The 19,796-nt window shown below is 41.8% G+C and overlaps 1 protein-coding gene across 2 annotated transcripts in view; it reads left to right on the top strand.

The window, feature by feature from the left end:
• The first annotated feature begins 230 nt into the window (after window positions 1-230).
• The window catches only part of cps1 (carbamoyl-phosphate synthase 1, mitochondrial), a 61,218-nt gene continuing 41,652 nt past the window's right edge, over window positions 231-19,796 (top strand). The window contains exons 1-20 of one of the 2 annotated variants that reach the window (XM_015358273.2): window positions 231-610; window positions 4,275-4,384; window positions 4,824-4,968; window positions 6,531-6,620; window positions 7,910-7,966; window positions 8,146-8,238; window positions 9,099-9,188; window positions 9,606-9,734; window positions 10,570-10,676; window positions 11,286-11,427; window positions 11,793-11,870; window positions 12,417-12,515; window positions 13,181-13,276; window positions 13,535-13,724; window positions 14,281-14,438; window positions 16,722-16,850; window positions 17,411-17,555; window positions 17,754-17,964; window positions 18,503-18,701; window positions 19,089-19,265. In XM_015358273.2, coding sequence (XP_015213759.2) covers window positions 491-610; window positions 4,275-4,384; window positions 4,824-4,968; window positions 6,531-6,620; window positions 7,910-7,966; window positions 8,146-8,238; window positions 9,099-9,188; window positions 9,606-9,734; window positions 10,570-10,676; window positions 11,286-11,427; window positions 11,793-11,870; window positions 12,417-12,515; window positions 13,181-13,276; window positions 13,535-13,724; window positions 14,281-14,438; window positions 16,722-16,850; window positions 17,411-17,555; window positions 17,754-17,964; window positions 18,503-18,701; window positions 19,089-19,265 — 2,565 coding nt within the window. In that variant the 5' untranslated portion in view covers window positions 231-490. The remainder of the gene's footprint in view (window positions 611-4,274; window positions 4,385-4,823; window positions 4,969-6,530; window positions 6,621-7,909; window positions 7,967-8,145; window positions 8,239-9,098; window positions 9,189-9,605; window positions 9,735-10,569; window positions 10,677-11,285; window positions 11,428-11,792; window positions 11,871-12,416; window positions 12,516-13,180; window positions 13,277-13,534; window positions 13,725-14,280; window positions 14,439-16,721; window positions 16,851-17,410; window positions 17,556-17,753; window positions 17,965-18,502; window positions 18,702-19,088; window positions 19,266-19,796) is intronic. The other variant, XM_015358274.2, reaches the window with a different exon arrangement.

Raw genomic sequence — 19,796 nt, 5'->3', positions numbered from 1 at the left:
CTACTCGACCTTTTATGCACCAAAAAGAGCCCTGATAAAATAAAGTTAAATTGATATTGATACAATACAATGTAAAATCCGATGTATGTCGGATAATTTTATCTGACATGTACTTGCGTATACTGTTTGAAATTCGTATTCCTACATTTTTATTGTAGTCGTTTAAAGTAAAAAAAAGGAAGAATTGAGGCCACTGGTGCTTCTCTAAAGCTCATTTCCAAATGTACTCACGTCTGTCTTTAGGGAGTCAAAGGGACTAATTTAGACAGATGCAATAGTTGCACATGTGGCATAAGCGCAGTGCAATAGTACTGCAAAGTTTTCCAGCTTCCTCGCAGACCCAGCTAACTGCACCACTCAGCCCAGAGTCGAGCTCCTGCGACAGGTTGCGCCGGTGTCGTATCGCAGCTGCTCGCACAAGACGCGCGTTTGAACAGACTGTGGTTTAACGCGGAGGTGTCGCTGACATTTTTGTTTGTAAAAATCGAATATGCCAAAGATATTGACAGCTTCTAAATTGGTCAGGGCTTGGAAGCATGGATTGCCGTTCACACTCAACCGTAGCACCGCTACTTGGAGAGCCGTTGGAGCACGATTGTTCAGCGCAGGGGTAAGCTGTATTATTGTTATCATTATTAGTATTGTAAGTAGCAGAAGAGTGAGTCGTGTTCATATGAAATACAGCGAACCCTAGTGCAGTACTAGATCATCTGTTTAATTTGCAAGTGACTTGAAGAGTTCGCGCGCAGTTGCATGCTTCAGTACATTTGAGTCTTTATTTTTCTTGCCAGCGAGGAAGTGAACCTCTTCTTAAACCTAAAACATTATCTTTAAGTTTTAAACATATTACCTCGACCAGGAAATATATGACCCGCAACATTACACACTAAGGTCGTATTGCACAGCTCTGGTTATTTTTATTTTTTCTTTAAATTCACATGCATCTTGCTCCCTCACTCACTTAAAATACTCTTGACATTTAAAATACTATTTTTTATTCACTTCTGGGCAAGGTGATAGACATGACCCTAATGGCTGCTCTGGTTTAAATATTTTTACTGACATTTGTGTTGGTCTAAATGTAAGACGAGTAATATATCATAAAACTCCTTACGTCTAAAAAACACAGTGAAAATATGTGTGTATTACTAACACTGCAGCTTGTGCAAGAGCCTCTAACATTGGCGAAGTGTAATCCACTGGAAGTCTGGTTTCTCTTACAACGCTAATGAAACCATACTTATCTTAATGACACCCGAATTTGGACCCATGGTCAAGTCTGAAATCAGAGCACCAAGAAACAGGACTCACACAGGTGATATGAGCTCTTAAAAACATACATTCTGTGTATTTACAGTACTATGCTTCTGTGCGTATTATTTCAATGCATCGTACATCTCTGGAAACGAGGCTCAGCACCCATCCTGGCTATGTTTTAACCACGTTTACCAAACATAATACGATTTTAAGCACAAATGAAGATATACTCTCTAGAAATAACTAGTAGTCCTAATTTGAAACGGCAAAACTCTCGGCCCCGTTTCTAAATCTGTGGTTTATGTTGAGGCACGTTTTGCAAGTTGTTAAACTCGTGATGAGTGAAAAAAAAAAACCCAGTATCAGTTCAGTTCTGTTCTGGAAATGAGCCTAAAGAATGTACAGGATGCCTACATGTTCTTAAAAAAAGATCCATCTCATTTGTTCAATTTAATCATTCAATATAATCATTATTATATCACTATAATCATTATATCATTATAGTGAAGTTTGGAATAAAAAACGTTCCCCCCCCCCCAAAGGCTTTAATGTAAGAACCTGTTTGACAGTCTTTCCTCAGTCACATTCATGACAGGATATGTCCATTATGATTGCCGATAAAGGGAGTCAATTCTGCCAGTCACAACAAGTTGTGGAATGACACATCACCTCGGTCTCATATTTTCATGAAAGTTGTATTTTTATGACCGTAATTTATCAGTAATTAACTCATGAATACCTGAAAGCACACATGTGCTCCAGGGCTCTGCTGCCTGGATTAATCCCTGCAGTACATTTGTAGCAGGTGAGAGCTGTGTGGTTAGAGTTCTGTATGCAGTGTAAGGAGCACAGTGAAGCTGCTTGCCCACTGCCCTTGTGTGTTTTACACATGGCGTGAGTCGGAATCAGTTCGACATTAGTGGGGCTGGCTGTTCTTATTCTTCCTCTTTTTACAGCCAGTTATTTTGGGGTGGAGTACACAGTTACTGGAGCGGTGGCTCTGTGGCTAAGGATCTGCGCCTGTGACTGGAAGGTTGCCGGTTCAAATCCCGTGGCCAGCAGAGGAACCCTACTCCATTGGGCCCCTGAGCAAGGCCCTTAACCCTAACTGCTCCAGGGGCGCTGTATAAATGGCAGACCCTGTGCTCTGACCCCAAGCTTCTCTCCCTGTCTGTGTCTCCATGGGGAAAAGCTGGGGTATGCGAAAAGACAAATTCCTAAGCAAGAAATTGTCTGAATTGGTCCTGCTGACTCTTAAAAATAAAGACCAAAGTACAAAGCCCATATTCAACAAACACTTTCAGAAAGACTTCACATGTGGCAAATGACTGACATGATATTAATAAGTGCATGATGACATAATTTATATTGTCCACTCTACAAAAGCAATAAAGCTCAAAGAGTATATGAAGATAATTAAAAATGCAGAATTTTAAATCAATGCATGTCATCTTAAAATTGAACACGCTACTAAGATCTCATTTGGAATTTAGTATTTTTGGTCACAGCAGCACAAAAAAGTTACTGGTGTTTTTGAATCTGTTCAGAGAATTGCTGCAATATACATTTCTTAGTTCAAAGGTCTTCCCTGTCCAGAAAATGAATCTTTTGAGTTTTAAAGAGAGACGATGACGAGGAGATCTGATTCAAGTGTTCCAAATGATCAAAAACATTGTTAAACAAGTTAACCTGGGACCCCAGTGGAAATGAAGAGGAAGCACATTAGAACTGAGAAGTCTGAGGCACTGTTGGTACAGAGCATTGTGGGAGTGTGGAACTGGCTACCCAGACGATACTGTGGCGTATTTCAAGATGTAGCTGGATGAGATCACAGGATCAATTATATTAATATGTATATATTAATCATTGCTACTTAAAACCAAATGAACTAGGTGGGCCAAATGGTTTCTCTCGTTTATAAACCTACTTATGTTCTTAAAGAAAAACTACAGTAATCCTTTGTTATACAAGCTTAATTCATTCCTCAAAAACTGCTCGTAGGGTGAAAACCTGTATAACGAATATTACATTTCCATTGCTTCCCATGTTATAATTTCTGATTGAATCCACAACTGAATAATGTGCCCTCAAACACCCAAGCTTCACCTTAATACAGCAGAGAAGGATACCTGAGCTTGAAACTAACACTCCTGGTTAATTATTCGGGTCACATCCTTATTAACCAATGTGTAATGTAACAACATGTAGGAAAACAATAACACTCTTGCTCATTTACGGTACACTACCGTAGTTACATTGTTACATTAATTAATTTTATAAGCACTTCATCCAGTTCAGGGACGCGGGGGAGCAGGAGGTTATCTTGGCCTGCAGTGTGCACAAGGCAGGATACACCTTGGATGGGACACCAGACCATCGCAGGGCAGACGCAGACACGCACACACTCGCACCAGGGCCAGTTTTCCCAGTTGTTAGCAAATGCATCACCATTAGGTACTATCCTGTAGTATATGCACTTAACACATTGCAGTTGTTTGTATAGTGAGGGATTATTATGGTATCTTATAAGATTCAGTACAGCAATATCATTATGCCTCCAGAAAGGGAGTGTGCATGGATCACTAAATGGCAAAGACTGGAGTCGGAACAGTAGATACTGATTTAAAAGGAGGTTTCAGCACAGCTGCATAGGATATGTGCAGCTGGTTTAAAGCACAAGGGAGAACTTTCAGCTGCTTTTACAACATGTGCTACTTCAGCATTGTACATAGCCAGTACTGTGACCGAGATTAGTTTATTGTTTATCAAATTCTGTGCTAATTGTTGTGAGAAATTGAACATACAAGACAGGATAGGGCTAGGGAAAAGGCCATTTTACCTTCTAAGAGCAGGTTTGAAAAAATGCCTGGAATGGTGGTGAGCTTCAGTTTTTCGTAGTAGGTTATGTTTGTTTATTGTGTTCATGTGCAGTTACTCATCCCTGATTCATTTGCAGAGTTCAAAATGAAGACAGCGGTTTTCAACTGGCAATAAACTGCTCTCCTTTTGTCTCTTAGGCCCAGTCGGCACACCTGGTGCTGGAGGATGGCACACGGATGAAAGGTTTCTCCTTTGGATCTCCACATTCAGGCTCTGGAGAGCTGGTGTTTAATACTGGACTGGTGGGGTAAGGGCTAATAGACTAATAGCTCATAGCATTTGCAGAAGCACAGTGCCAAGGGCAACTGGGACTTCCATGCTTTGCACATTTGCAGAAGGTTAAAGTCTTTTCTGATTTTTCCTCGAGGGCCATATCCCTCTGCTCATGTGCTTCTCTGGCACAGAAACCTCTCCCTCTCTCGTTTTTTGCTGGGGGGATTTGCTATTGTGGTCCTAAACCTGTGAGCCACTGAAGACTGTATTCTGAGCTGTCAGTTCAGTTCATTTTAGTATTGATCTTACATCATTTAAAAACCTATGTGCAACAGAACGGCCAAAGTCTCAATATTGTGTCTGTAAGCATGACCTTCTGTGCTAGCGCCATTGAAGGTGTGTCCATCAGAGTGGATGCTGGCCTGCTGTCTGGCCTCCTCACTTGACCGGTCTGCTTCCCATCTGTGCTGCAGGTACCCTGAGGCTTTGACAGACCCCAGCTACAGGGGCCAGATTCTCACCCTCACCTACCCTATTGTGGGCAACTACGGAGTTCCCAACACTGAGGAATTGGATGAGCTGGGGCTCAGGAAGCACATAGAGTCTGATTGCATTCAGGTATTTCTGTTTGTAAGCCTCAACAATCAACAGTAAACTTCCGTACAATAAAACCTTGGTATTTATGGGGGTTAGGTACATTGAAGTCTTCCCGAATGGTGAATTTGCAAATATGGGATTTAATATCTTTTGGGAAAAATAAGGCATGAATATGCAGCTTGTGAAACAAGCATTTCCATAGGAATATTTTTGTTATAATTAACTGTTCCAGAAGTAGTGTTAGTATATGTATTAGTAGTAAGTATTTATAATGAAAATGAACTATGAATAAGTAGTAAGTTTTCTTACCCCCTTGTTTCACCCCCTATAATTCAAGTTATTGCATGCAAACAAATCAGCTCACTAACTAATGATAACTGAATAACTAAACCATTACCCATTATATGAATCTATTCTCAATATTCACAGTTTTGGTTAGTGAATATGGATAAAGTGGTCACTAACAATTTCTCAGAAATAGGTGAATTCTCAAATGTAGAACACATGAATATTGAGGTTTTACTGTATAGATACAGTATTTAAATAGTATTCGTGAATAGAGTTCTTTATTCACAGAGTATTTAATAATTATGTGAATAATTATTTTTTAATTGTTTGGGGAGAAAACAGTCCAACATAACAAACAAATAAAGAGCAATCCAATTTTTAAAACCTTCACCAAGTAGTGACCCCATTCTCTCTCTCCTCTCTACAATCTATCATAAGATTTAAAGGGGAACTACAATGCTATTTTTATATTTTGGGTTAGAAAGAATCAGCATTGATGAGTAGATTTTAAACCACAATAAAAGTCAAATGTGCACACTAACCTCCAATTTACTGTACATCACAAAATAGAGGAATTTTCCACGTATGTACAGTGCCATTGCATGATTCAGAATGGGGCAACAAAACATCAGGTGACGTGTTCTGGCCCTATTACATTGTAAACGAGCATGTTTGTGAATATATCTCTTTTAATCCAATGGCAATATTGCTTTCAATTTCGGGACAGTTTTGCCGACAAATACTACTTAGAGTACTTGTTAACTCTGGATGCAGATCACATTTGAACATTGAAATTTCTGCGGTAAAGTGTCTGCTGCGCCTGTATTTATTCACTCATACATCACATTCCATTAGTCGTTATGGTGACCAGTGAGCAGGAAGGGCCGCATCCCGTCGCAATTCATGGGAACTCGAATGCGAGCTTGCGACAACATGGCGACTTACAGTACATTAGCAAAGTTCATGATGTGTTTAATCTGAAATTTGTCATATTTTTTTAAAATGTCAATGAATTCATTTTGTTACCGAGATTTAACAGCCGGTCTGAGAAATTGGGACTGCAGTTCCCCTTTGAACCTTTTGAGAAAATGTTGAAGATCTTGAGATGAAGAGAGTGTTGGATTGAGATTTTGAGAGTGTTGGATTTAAGAACATTTGGTGAGTGTTAACGGCAATCTTGGAGGTTTCTGTAAATTTTGGGTTATACTAATGTGCTAGATTTGCTGAAATGTGCTGTTTAATTGTGAATTAATTAATGCAGAGTGTTGAGTCTTGGTGATCTTCTGCTTTTGCAGGTATCGGGGTTACTGGTGCAGGACTATAGTCATGAGTACAGTCACTGGAACTCGGTAAAGTCATTGGCACAGTGGCTGCAGGAGGAGAAGGTACAGTAATCTAGCATTTGCTATTTTATTCAGTATTAGTGTGAACTTTAATGCTGGTATATATTTGTGGTTTTAATGTAGAGGGTATATGTGTATTCTGTAAGATAAAGTATAGCAAAGTGACAAAGTAGACAAAGTCAAGGGAGGTAAATCTGTTAAGTGTTTTATTTGGTTTATTAAGTAGAGCTCCACAGAAACAGGTGAATGGCTTAAGGAGTCAAAGAAATGGCTTGGAAGCGGTTTTTGGTTGGCCTACATATCAAAGACAAGTGAAGCGCCATAGAGATGTCGACTAGAAACTGCCAGAGACAAGGGCAGCCTTTCATCACCTTTTCTCTGTGTGTGCCATTATTTACAGTTGCCCAACGAGCTCCTGGTGGTAAATAAATAAGAACTTAGGAAGAATGAACAAAACAGGAGAGTGTCGTTCAGCCTGTCTAGGTCATTTGGCTGCTAAGCCAAACGATTTAATTTGAAGATCTCATCTAGGCATTGGTTGAACGAAGCGAGGATGTCAACTTCAGCATCATAGCTGGATAGCTTATTTCAGACACCCTTTGTGCTAAACATTGCTCCCTGTGTAGTGTCCCAACCAGTAAGAACACAAGAAATGTTAATTGATCCAAGGATCTCATCCAACAGTTTCTTCAAAGAAGCCAGGGTTTCGGCACCAACAGCATGGCTGGGCAGTTTCCTGACTCCTGAAACTCTTTCCATACTTCTATAGCTCAGTATGTGGGTTGCATTATAAAGCATATGTTTGCTGTACATATGACATCAGAGACATCAGATATTTCCTCTCAGACTGGCAACTCCTTGTTGTTCCCCAAGCAAGGTTTGGTGGTGTGGAACAGAGACTCCAGATCAGGGCTTGTGATTTCAAATCCCTGGGTGCTGCTGTACCCTTGAGCAGGATGCTTTGCCTCGATTGCTACAGCATACCCAGCTGTGTACTTTGGATTCATGTTTGTGTTTATAAAACGGTTTAATATTTTTTTGGAAAAATATGGTCAATTAATAAGATGCTTTGGATGAAAGTGTCAGTCAGATACATTATAATGTAATGTATTTATTAAAGTCTGGTAAGGTGAATTGGATGTGGCTGACAAATGTAATGTATACAGTGTATGGTATTACGCTAATGTAAAGTGAATATGCAGAGGACAAAATACAGGTGTTCTTACAGAACGAACTAACACTTTAAATTTCAATGTCTTAATTTCACCTTACCCACCTGTTTGACTGTGAATATTTAGTGTTTGTAACCCGCAATAATTCTGTCTCTAAAGGTCCCAGCTTTGTATGGAGTGGACACGAGGATGCTGACTAAAATTATCAGAGATAAGGTGAATAAGATAAGGCTATGTTTTTGACAGTTTCAGCTAACAAAGTATATTTACAGAAACGTTCCTTCTTCTGGGTGTTTTTCCTCTCTTGGAAAAAAAAGCTTTAGCATGAATTCTTTAAAAACAAGATAGTTTCCTTTTTTCTGAAGGTTTTCTTTGGTTTCATTGTCATTTTTCAGGGTACGGTTTTGGGAAAAATTGAATTTGAAGGGCAGCCAATGAAATTTTTGGACCCAAATCATCGAAATCTGGTAGCTGAGGTGTCTACAAAGGTAATAGTCTGGAGGCTGTGGGCTCAGTCTTGTTATTGTGGCAACAGCCTAGTCTTTGTTTAAAGAACCAAATAAACTCTGTGATGATAATAATAATAATAATAATAATAATAATAATAATAATTGCTTACACTTATAAAGCGCTTTTCAGGACACTCCACTCAAAGCGCTTTACAGGTAATGGGGATCCCCTCCACCACCAGCAATGTGCAGCTCCACCTGGATGATGCGATGGCATCCATAGTGCGCCAGAACGCTCACCACACATCAGCTGTCAGTGGGGAGGAGAGCAGAGTAATGTAGCCAATTCATAGATGGGGATCATTGATGTTCTTGGCTTATTTAGCTTTGAGTAAACCAACCTATTCTGTCATCCCCTGTGTTTGAGTGTTCCTGCCAGTTGGTGTGTGTATCACCAAAGCCACTTACATACTGGATAATTATGTACCTGCTTTAAAGTATGCCTTTCAGTCAATTTTTGAGTGAGGTCTGTGGACAAATACAATACATTTGTCCAGATTTGGCTTCTAGATGCATCATTGCCTCATGCATGAAGCTCACACCAGATTAAGGAAGGCGTAGTTCAACATCAGAGAGTGGCGTGTTGCTCAAAGTCCTTTGAAGCAACCACACATTATACTGTATACATACTCCAGTTTAATACTGCTGACAAATGAGAAAATGAAAAAAAAAATCTTTCAACCATTTTGAACAGCTTTATTATTTTTAGTGCTAGAAGTACAACAGGAAAGCTTTCTTAGGAATCATGCATTTGGGTTGTTGAGGAGTAACAGCACTTAAGTATTAAATATTTTTTCATAGTGCGTGATGATTTGATGACTCTTCCCCTCAATATATAGGAGGAAAAGGTATTTGGGAAAGGAAATCCCATTAAGGTTGTTGCAGTCGATTGTGGGATCAAGCACAACATCATCCGACTTCTTGTGAAGGTGAGGTTGCTAGATTATTTATACAGTAGTTTCCCTCTTGGGATTCTTAGGGGAAAGTTATTATCCAGACCATCTGCCAACAGACTTTCTCCGGATCAGCTTGCACCCTGGGGTAAAGAACTTGAGAATATGCTTGCAGACAGTTTTTTGTGTTTTTTTTTTGTATTTCGTAAAAGTGACATGAAACCTACTGAAAACTGCAAGATGATTGCTTGGAAATTAAACTGCGATTCCATTTAACCTCGTAAGAACAGATGAGGTCCATAGTCCTCTGGCACTTCCAGAGGCTTAAATGAGTGAAGGCTTTGCCTGATTCTCCCTTTGTAAGTGCTGTCTCCTTCTGCAGTGCTGTAATGCCATCTCTCATTTACCATTGCAGCGGTGCACTAATATTGTGTCTTTGGTGTCTCTCTGCAGCATGGGGCTGAGGTACATTTGGTACCATGGGATCAGGAGCTGCTGGGTTTGGAGTATGATGGGCTGTTCATCTCAAATGGCCCTGGGAACCCTGCCCTGGCCAGGACTCTTATTGACAATCTCCGCAAGGTACTTGCCCGTGTAGCACTGCTTAACATGGGGGGAGGGTTGCACATTAGGATTGTCTAAGAGAGTTAGTCCCAGAGATACAGTATAACTTTTTGCAAGGGGTGCCCATATTTTGTGCTCAATAGCCACAGAGTTTCTGTTTTGCTCTACCTCCTGTGAAAGATCTTTTGGGGTAGGTAGCTCAGGTAGCTCCTTTTGTAAGTGCTGTCTCCCTCTGCGTTGCTGTAATGCCATCTCTCATGTGTGTCGTGTGTCTCTCATGTGTTTAATTTTACTCATGAAAACTTCACTTCAACACATGTGTAACTCAACGGTACAGGGTCACTCACAATTTGCTTGATTGGCAAAACAAAGTTTCAGTAAATTAAAATATAAACAGACACAGTTCCAGAGCTCTAACTCAAACTCTGACATCTACTGTAACTCTGTGATACTCCCTGTACTCAATAAATCCCAAGTGCAAATCCTTACACTGTAATTAAGCAATTAGTGTTAGTCCAGTGACCACTAATGGCAGCGCCACTTGCATTGCAGTCTTCTGGTGGGGTACCATGGCATTTTATACAGGTCCAGGTATGTTAAAGAGAACTTTAAATCCAGTAAGATCTGACTGTCGTAATTTTATGTGATTTTAAAACAGAGCTTAAGGAGATCCCTTGAGCGGGGATTGGAAAGCAATTGAATTAAATGTTAATCAAAACCTACAGTTCCGTAACAGGTGATGTGTAAAGAGAAATTGCAATTCTTATTCCACTTGTCTGCCACTGTTCTTCACTAGATAGAAATGAAACATGATTCACTTGTCACACCACTGAGGGATTAGTGTTGTCGTCAGGTCCTAGAGAGCGACCGTCGGGAGCCTGTGTTTGGGATCTGCATGGGGAACCAGATAACCGCGCTGGCTGCTGGTACAAAGTCATACAAGCTCCCAATGGGAAACAGGTAATCTTCTGGGGCTATTCTTCTCACAGCGAGCAAGATTCCTTGTGACATATTGGGCAACTTCCAAAGGCTTTTACAGCTGTGTAGTTTGCTTCCTTTTCTTTAAAGACCCGAGTAACTGTTGGCTCATTTTCCAAAATGATTTATTTTTAATTGCTCTTTTTCTTGCCTATGATGTCACTGGTGGAGTCTGGCTTTAGAACTTGACAGACAAATATCCCAGCCCAAAGAGGGTACTGAAGAGCAGAATTCCACGTTCTTAAAGTTGCAGCATCTGATTATTCTTTGCCTTTATGGAAGATTGTAGTGAATGTTCAAAAGCAGGGGATAACCGCCCAGGTAGGTAGACATACGGGCTCGCCCTTCCTGGCAGGGGTGCAGTCCCAGTGACCTCATCCTTCTGGCCAGGCCATGGCCCTCAGCACAGCGGGTTCACGCCAGATAAGCGTCTCGATTGCTAAATCACCCATGACTAGAAACACTCGCTCTAGAAATGGTGCCAGTCGCACTTGCAGTTATAGCACAGCGTTGTCCCAAAAAAACGATCTGTTTTTCCTTGTCCGTGTCCCCTTCTCTTTCCTTCTTTCCTCTCCCTCTCTCTCACTGTAGAGGCCAGAATCAGCCAGTGACGAATGTGGTGAATGGCCAGGCCTTCATCACGGCTCAGAACCACGGCTATGGGATAGATAGCCAGTCGCTGCCCCCAGGCTGGCGCCCTCTGTTTGTCAACGCCAATGACGGCACCAACGAGGTACAGCTGGTGTCGCCCTCCGCGCAGAGCGGGGACCTACCAAGCCCAGCTTGTCGAGAATAAGATGCAACTCTTCTGTCTGTGATTTTTTTCTTAAAGCCCTATATGTACCTGCAGTGATTAAAGTAGCACAATTGGGTAGTATTTTTTAATAAATACTAAAGGCAAAAGACATTACACTCATTTCTGGTACTGCAGGATCTTCTTTGACCTTGCATAGACGAGCTAGATAAATCCTAGTTACACCTTATACAAAGCCATAAACCATTTAAAATACTACGGTGGGATACAGGTAGTGTGGAAGAGGGTAGTGCCATGTTTTTACTGGTTGGTTTGGATTGTTGTCTTGTCCTTGTCGTTCTCAGGGAATAATGCATGAAACCAAGCCTATCTTCACTGCGCAGTTCCACCCTGAGGCAAAAGGGGGCCCCACTGACACTGAGGTACTGTAGGTCCTGTATATAACATTGTCTGGCATGATGTAGACTGGCGACTTGGGAATGATGAGTGCACATTGCTGCGAAACAGTTTGAAACCTAAAAAACCTATGCTTTATGAGGGAGGCATGTTAAGGTTCGTGGCATAAAAGAGGGACATGTACATCACACAACACATTTCAGAAACCTGAAGGGATTCCGAAATTAGCATCCTGGTGGAGAGTTTTGAAGCATTACAAGTCCATTATTACAAGAACACTTGTAATCTTACAGTGGTAAGTGTTTACACAGGAGAAGCAACAGAACTATTAGTTTGAGTAGCGTTCAGATTTCTGGTTGCAAGACTTACCAGACCCTATGTCCATCAAGTGAGGTCTAATTTGAGGCTGCACATATGTTTTATGGGAGTTATTTATCATGGACTTGCAGAACCGTGCCAAACTATTAACTCATTCTGATATTCTCGAAAGAAAGAAAATAGGTGTCTGCAGATATTCATTTACGTTCTTCTGCATTTATATAAAAAAATAATTTGTCTGCTTTCCATTGCAGTTCCTGTTTGATGTATTCATCTCCCTGATTAAGAAAGACAAGGGCAGCAGCATCATGTCAGTGATGCCCAAAAAAGTCCAGCCTCCAAAGCGAGCACAGGTACAGTTTTGTATCTACGCCTGAAATTTTCTCTATACCTTAGACCTTTTCTTTTTTTACTGCCGTATTAGCGAAATGAAGATCCGGCTGTGTAAATTCACTTTTATGACAGGACATAATATGAAACTGTTAAATAATTAGCCCTGGTCTTTTGAGGAACAATTCATCTTCCCTTTAAAAAAATCACATTTTTAATGGTTTATTCTAAGGAAAGGTCACGTTCTTTTCTGTGGTCTTTAAAGAGCTCCTGGCCTTTAGTTACTCATAGAGAAATAATCATGACCATGAAAAAAAGTCCCATTCAACCATGGAATGAAGTGAAGGAACTTGTGATGTTTGTATTTTGTGTGTGAGTTGCAGTGCTCAAAGGGTAGTTGAAGTCTGAGGGACACAATAGCTCTTATTATATAGCAGTTCTGTCTCAGGTTCTACAGACTCCAGGCTTTTGCAGTTACAGTATTTGTACCTGGTACACAATACATTAAACTTTGCAATTTGCACTGACTTGTATGGAGTTCAACTAAGAAACTAAGCATGCAATATTAAATAGTAAAGTAGTTTTGTTTCTGCATTGAATATCCGGCACATGCAGGGGGAGGGGGGCAGTTTGGTCCAGTGGACCCTGGTGCTGCTGTGAGTGATATTCTGAGTGTTTCTCCTTGCAGGTGTCCAAAGTCCTGGTGTTGGGGTCAGGGGGGCTGTCTATCGGCCAAGCAGGGGAATTTGATTACTCCGGCTCCCAGGCAATCAAAGCCATGAAGGTAAACAGCACAGCTCTGAGGCTGATGCATCAGGGACCATCTGCTTCTGAAATGCGCTGAACCAGAGATGTCTACAGACAGCAGGAATCTTCTTTAACCACTGCTAGTGTAACAAACAGAGATTGCTACTTGGATTTTTTTTTCCTTCCATTTACCAACAGGCCCGGCTTGAAATGTGTAGCCCGAGAAGAGTGGCAGACACATCGTTACTAATTTGAGTTTCTTCTTATTGTTTTCCTGTTTTAATTCCTGCTGTAGGAAGAAAACCTGAAAACGGTCCTAATGAACCCCAACATTGCCTCTGTGCAGACCAACGAGGTGGGCTCCAAGCAGGCAGACTCTGTGTACTTCCTCCCTGTCACCCCACAGTTTGTCACTGAGGTCATCAAGGCAGAACGGCCTGATGGGATCCTCCTGTCAATGGGTGGCCAGACAGCTCTTGACTGTGGTGAGTTCGGACAAAGGGCCTTTATGTCTGTTTTTCTTTCCTTTATGGAACAGCTGTGTTTGCTCATTGCTTGAAGGTCCTAGCCCAAAAGCAGTCTGGCCTCGCGGTGATTTCTGGTGAGTGCTGTACTGTACCCTTGAAGTGGGTTCTCTACATTCTCCAGGGTGATTTGGAATGTTCTGTGAACAAAAAAATATAATCTCATGGCTATCCACAGGTGTATTAAAAATTACATACTTACTGCCAAATTGTCCAGATAGACAGGATGGCCTCCTCATATTTCTTTCAGTTCTTATGGTATAGAAAAATCAAAGAATAGTAGAGTTATGGCCTTTTGGTATTGTTTTTGGACAACCACCTGATTGGATACAAGCTTCTCTATTATAAAGTGTTTCTTTCAAAAGACCAATACTTAGTTTGTGATTTGAGGTGGAGAGACATGAATATATGTGCTGTAGACTGTGTTTGTGTTGTGAACACTGGACTCTTCTCGGGTGCTGACGTCTGAGGTCACTGGACTTGGGTGCTCATGTATGTCCCTGTTTACCTTCCTCAGGGGTGGAGCTGTTTAAGAGTGGGGTGCTGCGTCAGTATGGGGTGCAGGTCCTCGGTACGCCAGTGGAGTCCATCATGGCCACTGAAGACCGTCAGCTCTTTGCAGACAAGCTGACGGCGATCAATGAGAAAATTGCCCCCAGCATTGCAGTGGAGACGGTGAGGCTCTGGGCCCCAGTCTTGTGTTAAAGGGTTAGATAGTAAATGCTGAAATGTACACAGGTTTTATATAGCTTCCAGCCCAAAATATCGGTTTCAATTACTGCATTACATGCTTCTCTCTTTTCTCTTTTTAGAGAGTCTCGCATGTAATCCAAAACTGTTTCAGTAAAAAGGTTCATTTCCATTGAAAAAGTTTTCTTTTGCAGTTAGTTTCAGGAAATCAGGAGTAAATTCTACTCTGCACAGACTTTGACAATAAAACTGTCTCAGCTAATGACTTACAATATGGAATAAACCTATTACTTGTTCTTTTGCAGACTATGCATGCTGACGCAGCTACGCACCTGAACCACTAATTCCTTGTGCATAGTCTTGTTGAAATAGCAGATATTAGTTCCCTTAAGAGGTCTTGAGTCAGTTAAGTACTGTCACTGAAGTTTTTTCAATGTAGTATTCTGCTCTAACATCTAAAATCCTTATTGGCAGAGATAAAATTTCACTGCTTCTTATTTTAATGATCGTACTTTCTTTTTCTTTGGTGTTCTAGTTATAAAGGTGATTTTTTGCCGTGAAGATCTCGTTATCACCTCAAATCAAGATCGTTATACACCTTATCTGCTCATATTAATTTAGTTTTTTGAAAAGGGGATGAAACCTTATTTTACAGGAGTCTGCCGATAATGAAATGTCATGCTTTACTAGTTTAATAGGCAATAGCAGTCTGTCTCATTATGGATGCATACTTGTGTAAACTGTAATGAGAGAGAAAGAGATGTGTCACTGGTGTAACAGCTTGGCTGAAGCTTGGTGCTCTTGACTTCTTTTGTCTTTAAAACACATTGGTTATTACTTTACATTGGAGAAATTAGTGTACATAACTCATTTTAGTAACTGAGTGCTGAGTATGGAACACGCAGTAGGGGCAGTTCAAAATGGGTTTATTACCCAATTAGTTTTTGCTATTACTCAAGTCATTTCAAGGCTTTATGCTTTTATTCATTCCACTTTCTCTTTCTTGAACATTCCCAGTACGGAATTGTAAATTTTAATGAAGTATTCTGGCAGGCCGATTATTTTTCATCCCTCCTGTCGCTTACTCTTACTGAGGTCCCCACCTGCTAAGATCATTCCTTACAAATAGTTATTCAGATACGTCAGAGGTGCTTCTTATTCACAAATTAAATATAACAAATCAACTGCACTGCTGAAAAAAGAGTTGTGAAGTAATACCCGAGACCTCCACTAATGCCTATTTTGTCCTAAATTTTAAATATTTATGTCGATTTCCATATTATTGTTCTGGTTCATATTTTGGTTCAAGTGTAAAATATATAATAGATATAAGTATAAGCCTGTTATGGACAAGAATATGAATTAGATAAGACTATTTGCAGTTAGCCGTTTTGAAACTGCTCTTATTTCCTAGTGTATATGTTGGACCTAACTCTAGGTGGTATGCTGGTGCAGTGATTAATATTGCTGCCGTGCAGTAGTGCCCTGCATTCAGTTCCTGACCGGGAACGTGGGTTTTGCATGTTCACATGGGTTTCCTCTGGGTGCTCCGTTTTCCACCCACAGTCAGCCCAAAGACATACTTTTTTTCCCTAACAAAATAAACTTTCTTTCACAATAGACGTCCTGCAATTAGTACACACTCTAGCAAGTCGTGCAATCTCTACTGTATTCCCGACGTTTTTAAACAGGCGATTGTCCTTTATCAAGCCGAGCAAGTGCGTGTTGAGGCTGGATTTGCATCCCTCCAAGCTCTACCCGTTTCTGTTGTCCATGCCTTTTCCCTGTCCTAGCTGTGAAACTGTGGTCTAGTCCTCTGCAGCAGCTCAGAGGAACAGGGTATTCCTCCCTGCAAATTTCAAAGACATACAGTACTGGTAGTTTGAATGCCTTTTAAGAAAGCTGGCCCAGGTCTGAATGTGTGCTTGTGCTTGTGTTTGTGTGTGCCCTGTGATGAACTGATGTTCCATGCAGGGTGTATTCTGCCCTTGTGTCTGTTGCTTTCTGGGATAGGCTCCAGCTCCCCCCAATGACCCTGTGTTGGTTAAAACAGTTTTGAAAGGGATGGATGGACCAAATTCCTTTTATATTTAATATGCTTGAATCTTTGCACAGGAAGCTCTTTGCATGTTTCTGCCTGGAGGCATCTTATTTAACAGTAACACTCGGATTGCCACAAACACACAAACTGGGGGGCACTGTGTAATTATGGTCTGGATCAAAAGGGCTGTCCACACACGCATGATAGACTCGTGTTTCCTCCCGCAGGTGGCTGATGCCCTGCAGGCTGCCGAGCAGATTGGGTACCCAGTGATGCTGCGCTCTGCCTATGCCCTGGGAGGGCTGGGCTCTGGCCTGTGTGCCAACAGGGAGAGGCTCCTGGAGACTGCCAGGAAAGTGAGTTAGTCAATTCAAGAGTCTCACAGCAGCTAACTGTGGTCATCAAGCAGTCTCATTTCATGGAAGCAAACCAGGTGTTGTTGCTTATGAGGTTGGCAGCTGCAATAGCTGCAATATTTCTCTGCATGCTGCAGGGCCTTGTAAGTAACTAACAGCAATATTTATTATTTAATATTCAGCAATAATAAAAAAAATTCCAGCTTGTTAATAGGTACTGTCTCTTATGGGTAAATGTGCAATGATATAGATTGAAAAATAAAGTTTATTCTATTTGGTGCCAGCTTGCAAAACTTGAAATGGATCAAATATAGGCATGCAAGCATAAAGGCTGAATTGTATGTTCTTGGTCCTCGTCTACTTAATTTTATTGTCACATCAAAGGCTTTATTTAGTCCTCAAAATGACATCATTGCCTATATTATACAATAAGACAAAGTTCCTTCCATGTCGTTTCCACATGGCAGGCAGATACTGTAACTGGACCCGTTCTTCAGTTTCACTGGCTGGGGGTGGTGGCCTACTGTACCCATGTGACTGGCTGGGCTATTTCTCCACAGGCCCTGGCGCTGAGCAGACAGATCCTGGTAGAAAAATCTCTCCTGGGCTGGAAGGAGGTGGAATATGAGGTGGTGAGGGACGTAGCTGATAACTGTGTGACAGTGTGCAACATGGAGAACTTTGACCCCCTCGGTATCCACACAGGTACAGAGCGCTCGTTTGTCAAAAGAAAGCACCCAATTCCCCATTTGCACTGATGCATCCCCAGAGTCACATTCCCTATCATGCCATCTTTATACCTGATTGATTGACGTGAGAAGGGATCAACAGATGTCTGTGTAGAAATGCAGGACCATACTGCAAAGAGAAGGTGCAATTGCAGGGAGTTTTCTCTCCACTTAGGCGACTCCATCGTAGTGGCCCCCAGCCAGACCCTGTCCAACGAGGAGTACCACATGCTGCGGGAGACCGCCATCAAGGTCGTGCGGCACCTGGGGATTGTGGGAGAGTGCAACATCCAGTACGCCCTGCACCCTGCCTCCCTGGAGTACTGCATCATTGAGGTTAACGCCCGGCTGTCCCGCAGCTCCGCTCTGGCCTCCAAAGCTACAGGGTGAGACACATGGCCCTGTACATCGGCCTCCATGATGAGATCGCAGCTCACGTTTTAAGATGGGAGGAGCAGATCAAGATAAAAGCTAAACCCAAACCTCTAAAGTTATAAACTTAAAAAGAACGGTTTGCACTGTGACCAGGTACCTTCAATTTAACATTCACAAGAGATTGGGATGAGAGCCTTTGTGTTTTATGAGTAACGTCCGCAGGCTAGCTAGGTTCACTGCGCAGGGTAAGAATAGACCAGGTATCCATACTTGCAGAAGCAGAGACAGTGCTACAGCAGCTGTCTGATAGAAGAATCCAATGGTTAGATTTAAATCCAAATAGAAATTATAATACATTGGGCAATTTGTGACAGGCAGTAAGAATTATTTGAATGGGTTCCCATTGCAGTAAGAGCTTTTTCATGTATTCTGCACATTTCTCTTTGTAGCTTGTATTTTTTGTTTTTTTATTTGAAAGTAGAGTTTAGTTTGCAGCCTCCAGACCCCGGTATAATCATAATTTTCCAATCCTGTTGTTTTTCCCACCAGCTACCCCCTGGCATTTGTCGCTGCTAAGTTGGCGCTTGGCATTCCGCTTCCAGAGATCAAGAACGCCATGTCGGGGAAAACCACAGCCTGTTTTGAGCCCAGCCTGGACTACATCGTCACCAAGATCCCTCGCTGGGACCTGGACCGCTTCCAGGGCATGTCTCGAGAGATTGGCAGTGCCATGAAGAGTGTGGGCGAGGTGAGCCCGCTCGCCCATGCAGACACATGCCGGGGACCGCGCGCATGCCCGACATGCGCTCGTATCGATAAGTGCGAACACCCTCACCTTGAAACTGTTTCAGGTCTCAGGAATGGCAGATATAGAGTGAATGTGAGTAAAATAGCAGAGTATGTATTTAATCCCATAGTGCAATAAAATGTCAAATGCAATAAAGTTTAGTTTGGTATATTGCATGCACTTTTATTTCATGTGGAGGAGCTCAGCTATGAAATCATCCGTACCAGGAGAATTGTAATAATGAAAACGTCTGTTTCTCCTTCTGATTCTTTGAAAGGATCTCCGATGTCCATCTCCTAGGCGCCTGTAGTAGCGTTACTGAGTAACGGCATTGTTGTGTCCCCCCAGGTCATGGCCATAGGGCGCACCTTCGAGGAGAGTATCCAGAAGGCCCTGCGGATGTGCCACCCCTCTGTGGATGGCTTCGTGCCCCGGCTGCCGATGAAGAAGGCCTGGACTGAGCATCAGGACCTGCAGCAGGACTGGGCCGTGCCCTCCAGCACTCGCATCTTCTCCCTGGCAAAGGTACTGAGACAGCCATGGCCACAACCGTGATCTTAGAGAGAAGAGCTCGACTGATCGACCTTGTAGCTCTGTCCCGTTCCTGGCTGTGCTTCTTCCTGAAGAAGTGAAGTTTCATTTCTTGTGACCACATCCTTCTCAGGGCCCATTGCAATACCAATCATTTCATGACACTATATGTAAGAAAGAAAGACCAAAATCTTCATTTATGATGAAGCTTTCCACTCTCATGTGAATGCCTTTCTTCTAGCAAACGGCACTATCCAGTATCAATTAGTTTTACTCCTTCTGGTCCATTTGGTGTGGGTTTGGAGTAAATTGGTAAAGTATTCAAAGACTGCGTGTCACATTTTCTGGAAATTTCTGTTTTTAATCTTCGTATTCATTTCTTGGAATTTACAGCAAATGTAAAAAAGTTTTTTTGAGATAAAGTCAAGCCAGTTTGTATTTGTGATTAAGTACGATGCTGTTCTGGGTGATTCCATGAAAACTCATGCTCATATTAGAACAAAATCATACTTGCTTTCAATCCAG

The sequence above is a fragment of the Lepisosteus oculatus genome, chromosome 12 (genome assembly GCF_040954835.1).
Source record: "Lepisosteus oculatus isolate fLepOcu1 chromosome 12, fLepOcu1.hap2, whole genome shotgun sequence".
NCBI classification, from domain to species: Eukaryota; Metazoa; Chordata; class Actinopteri; order Semionotiformes; family Lepisosteidae; genus Lepisosteus; species Lepisosteus oculatus.
This window is presented reverse-complemented; position numbering and strand designations above follow the sequence as displayed.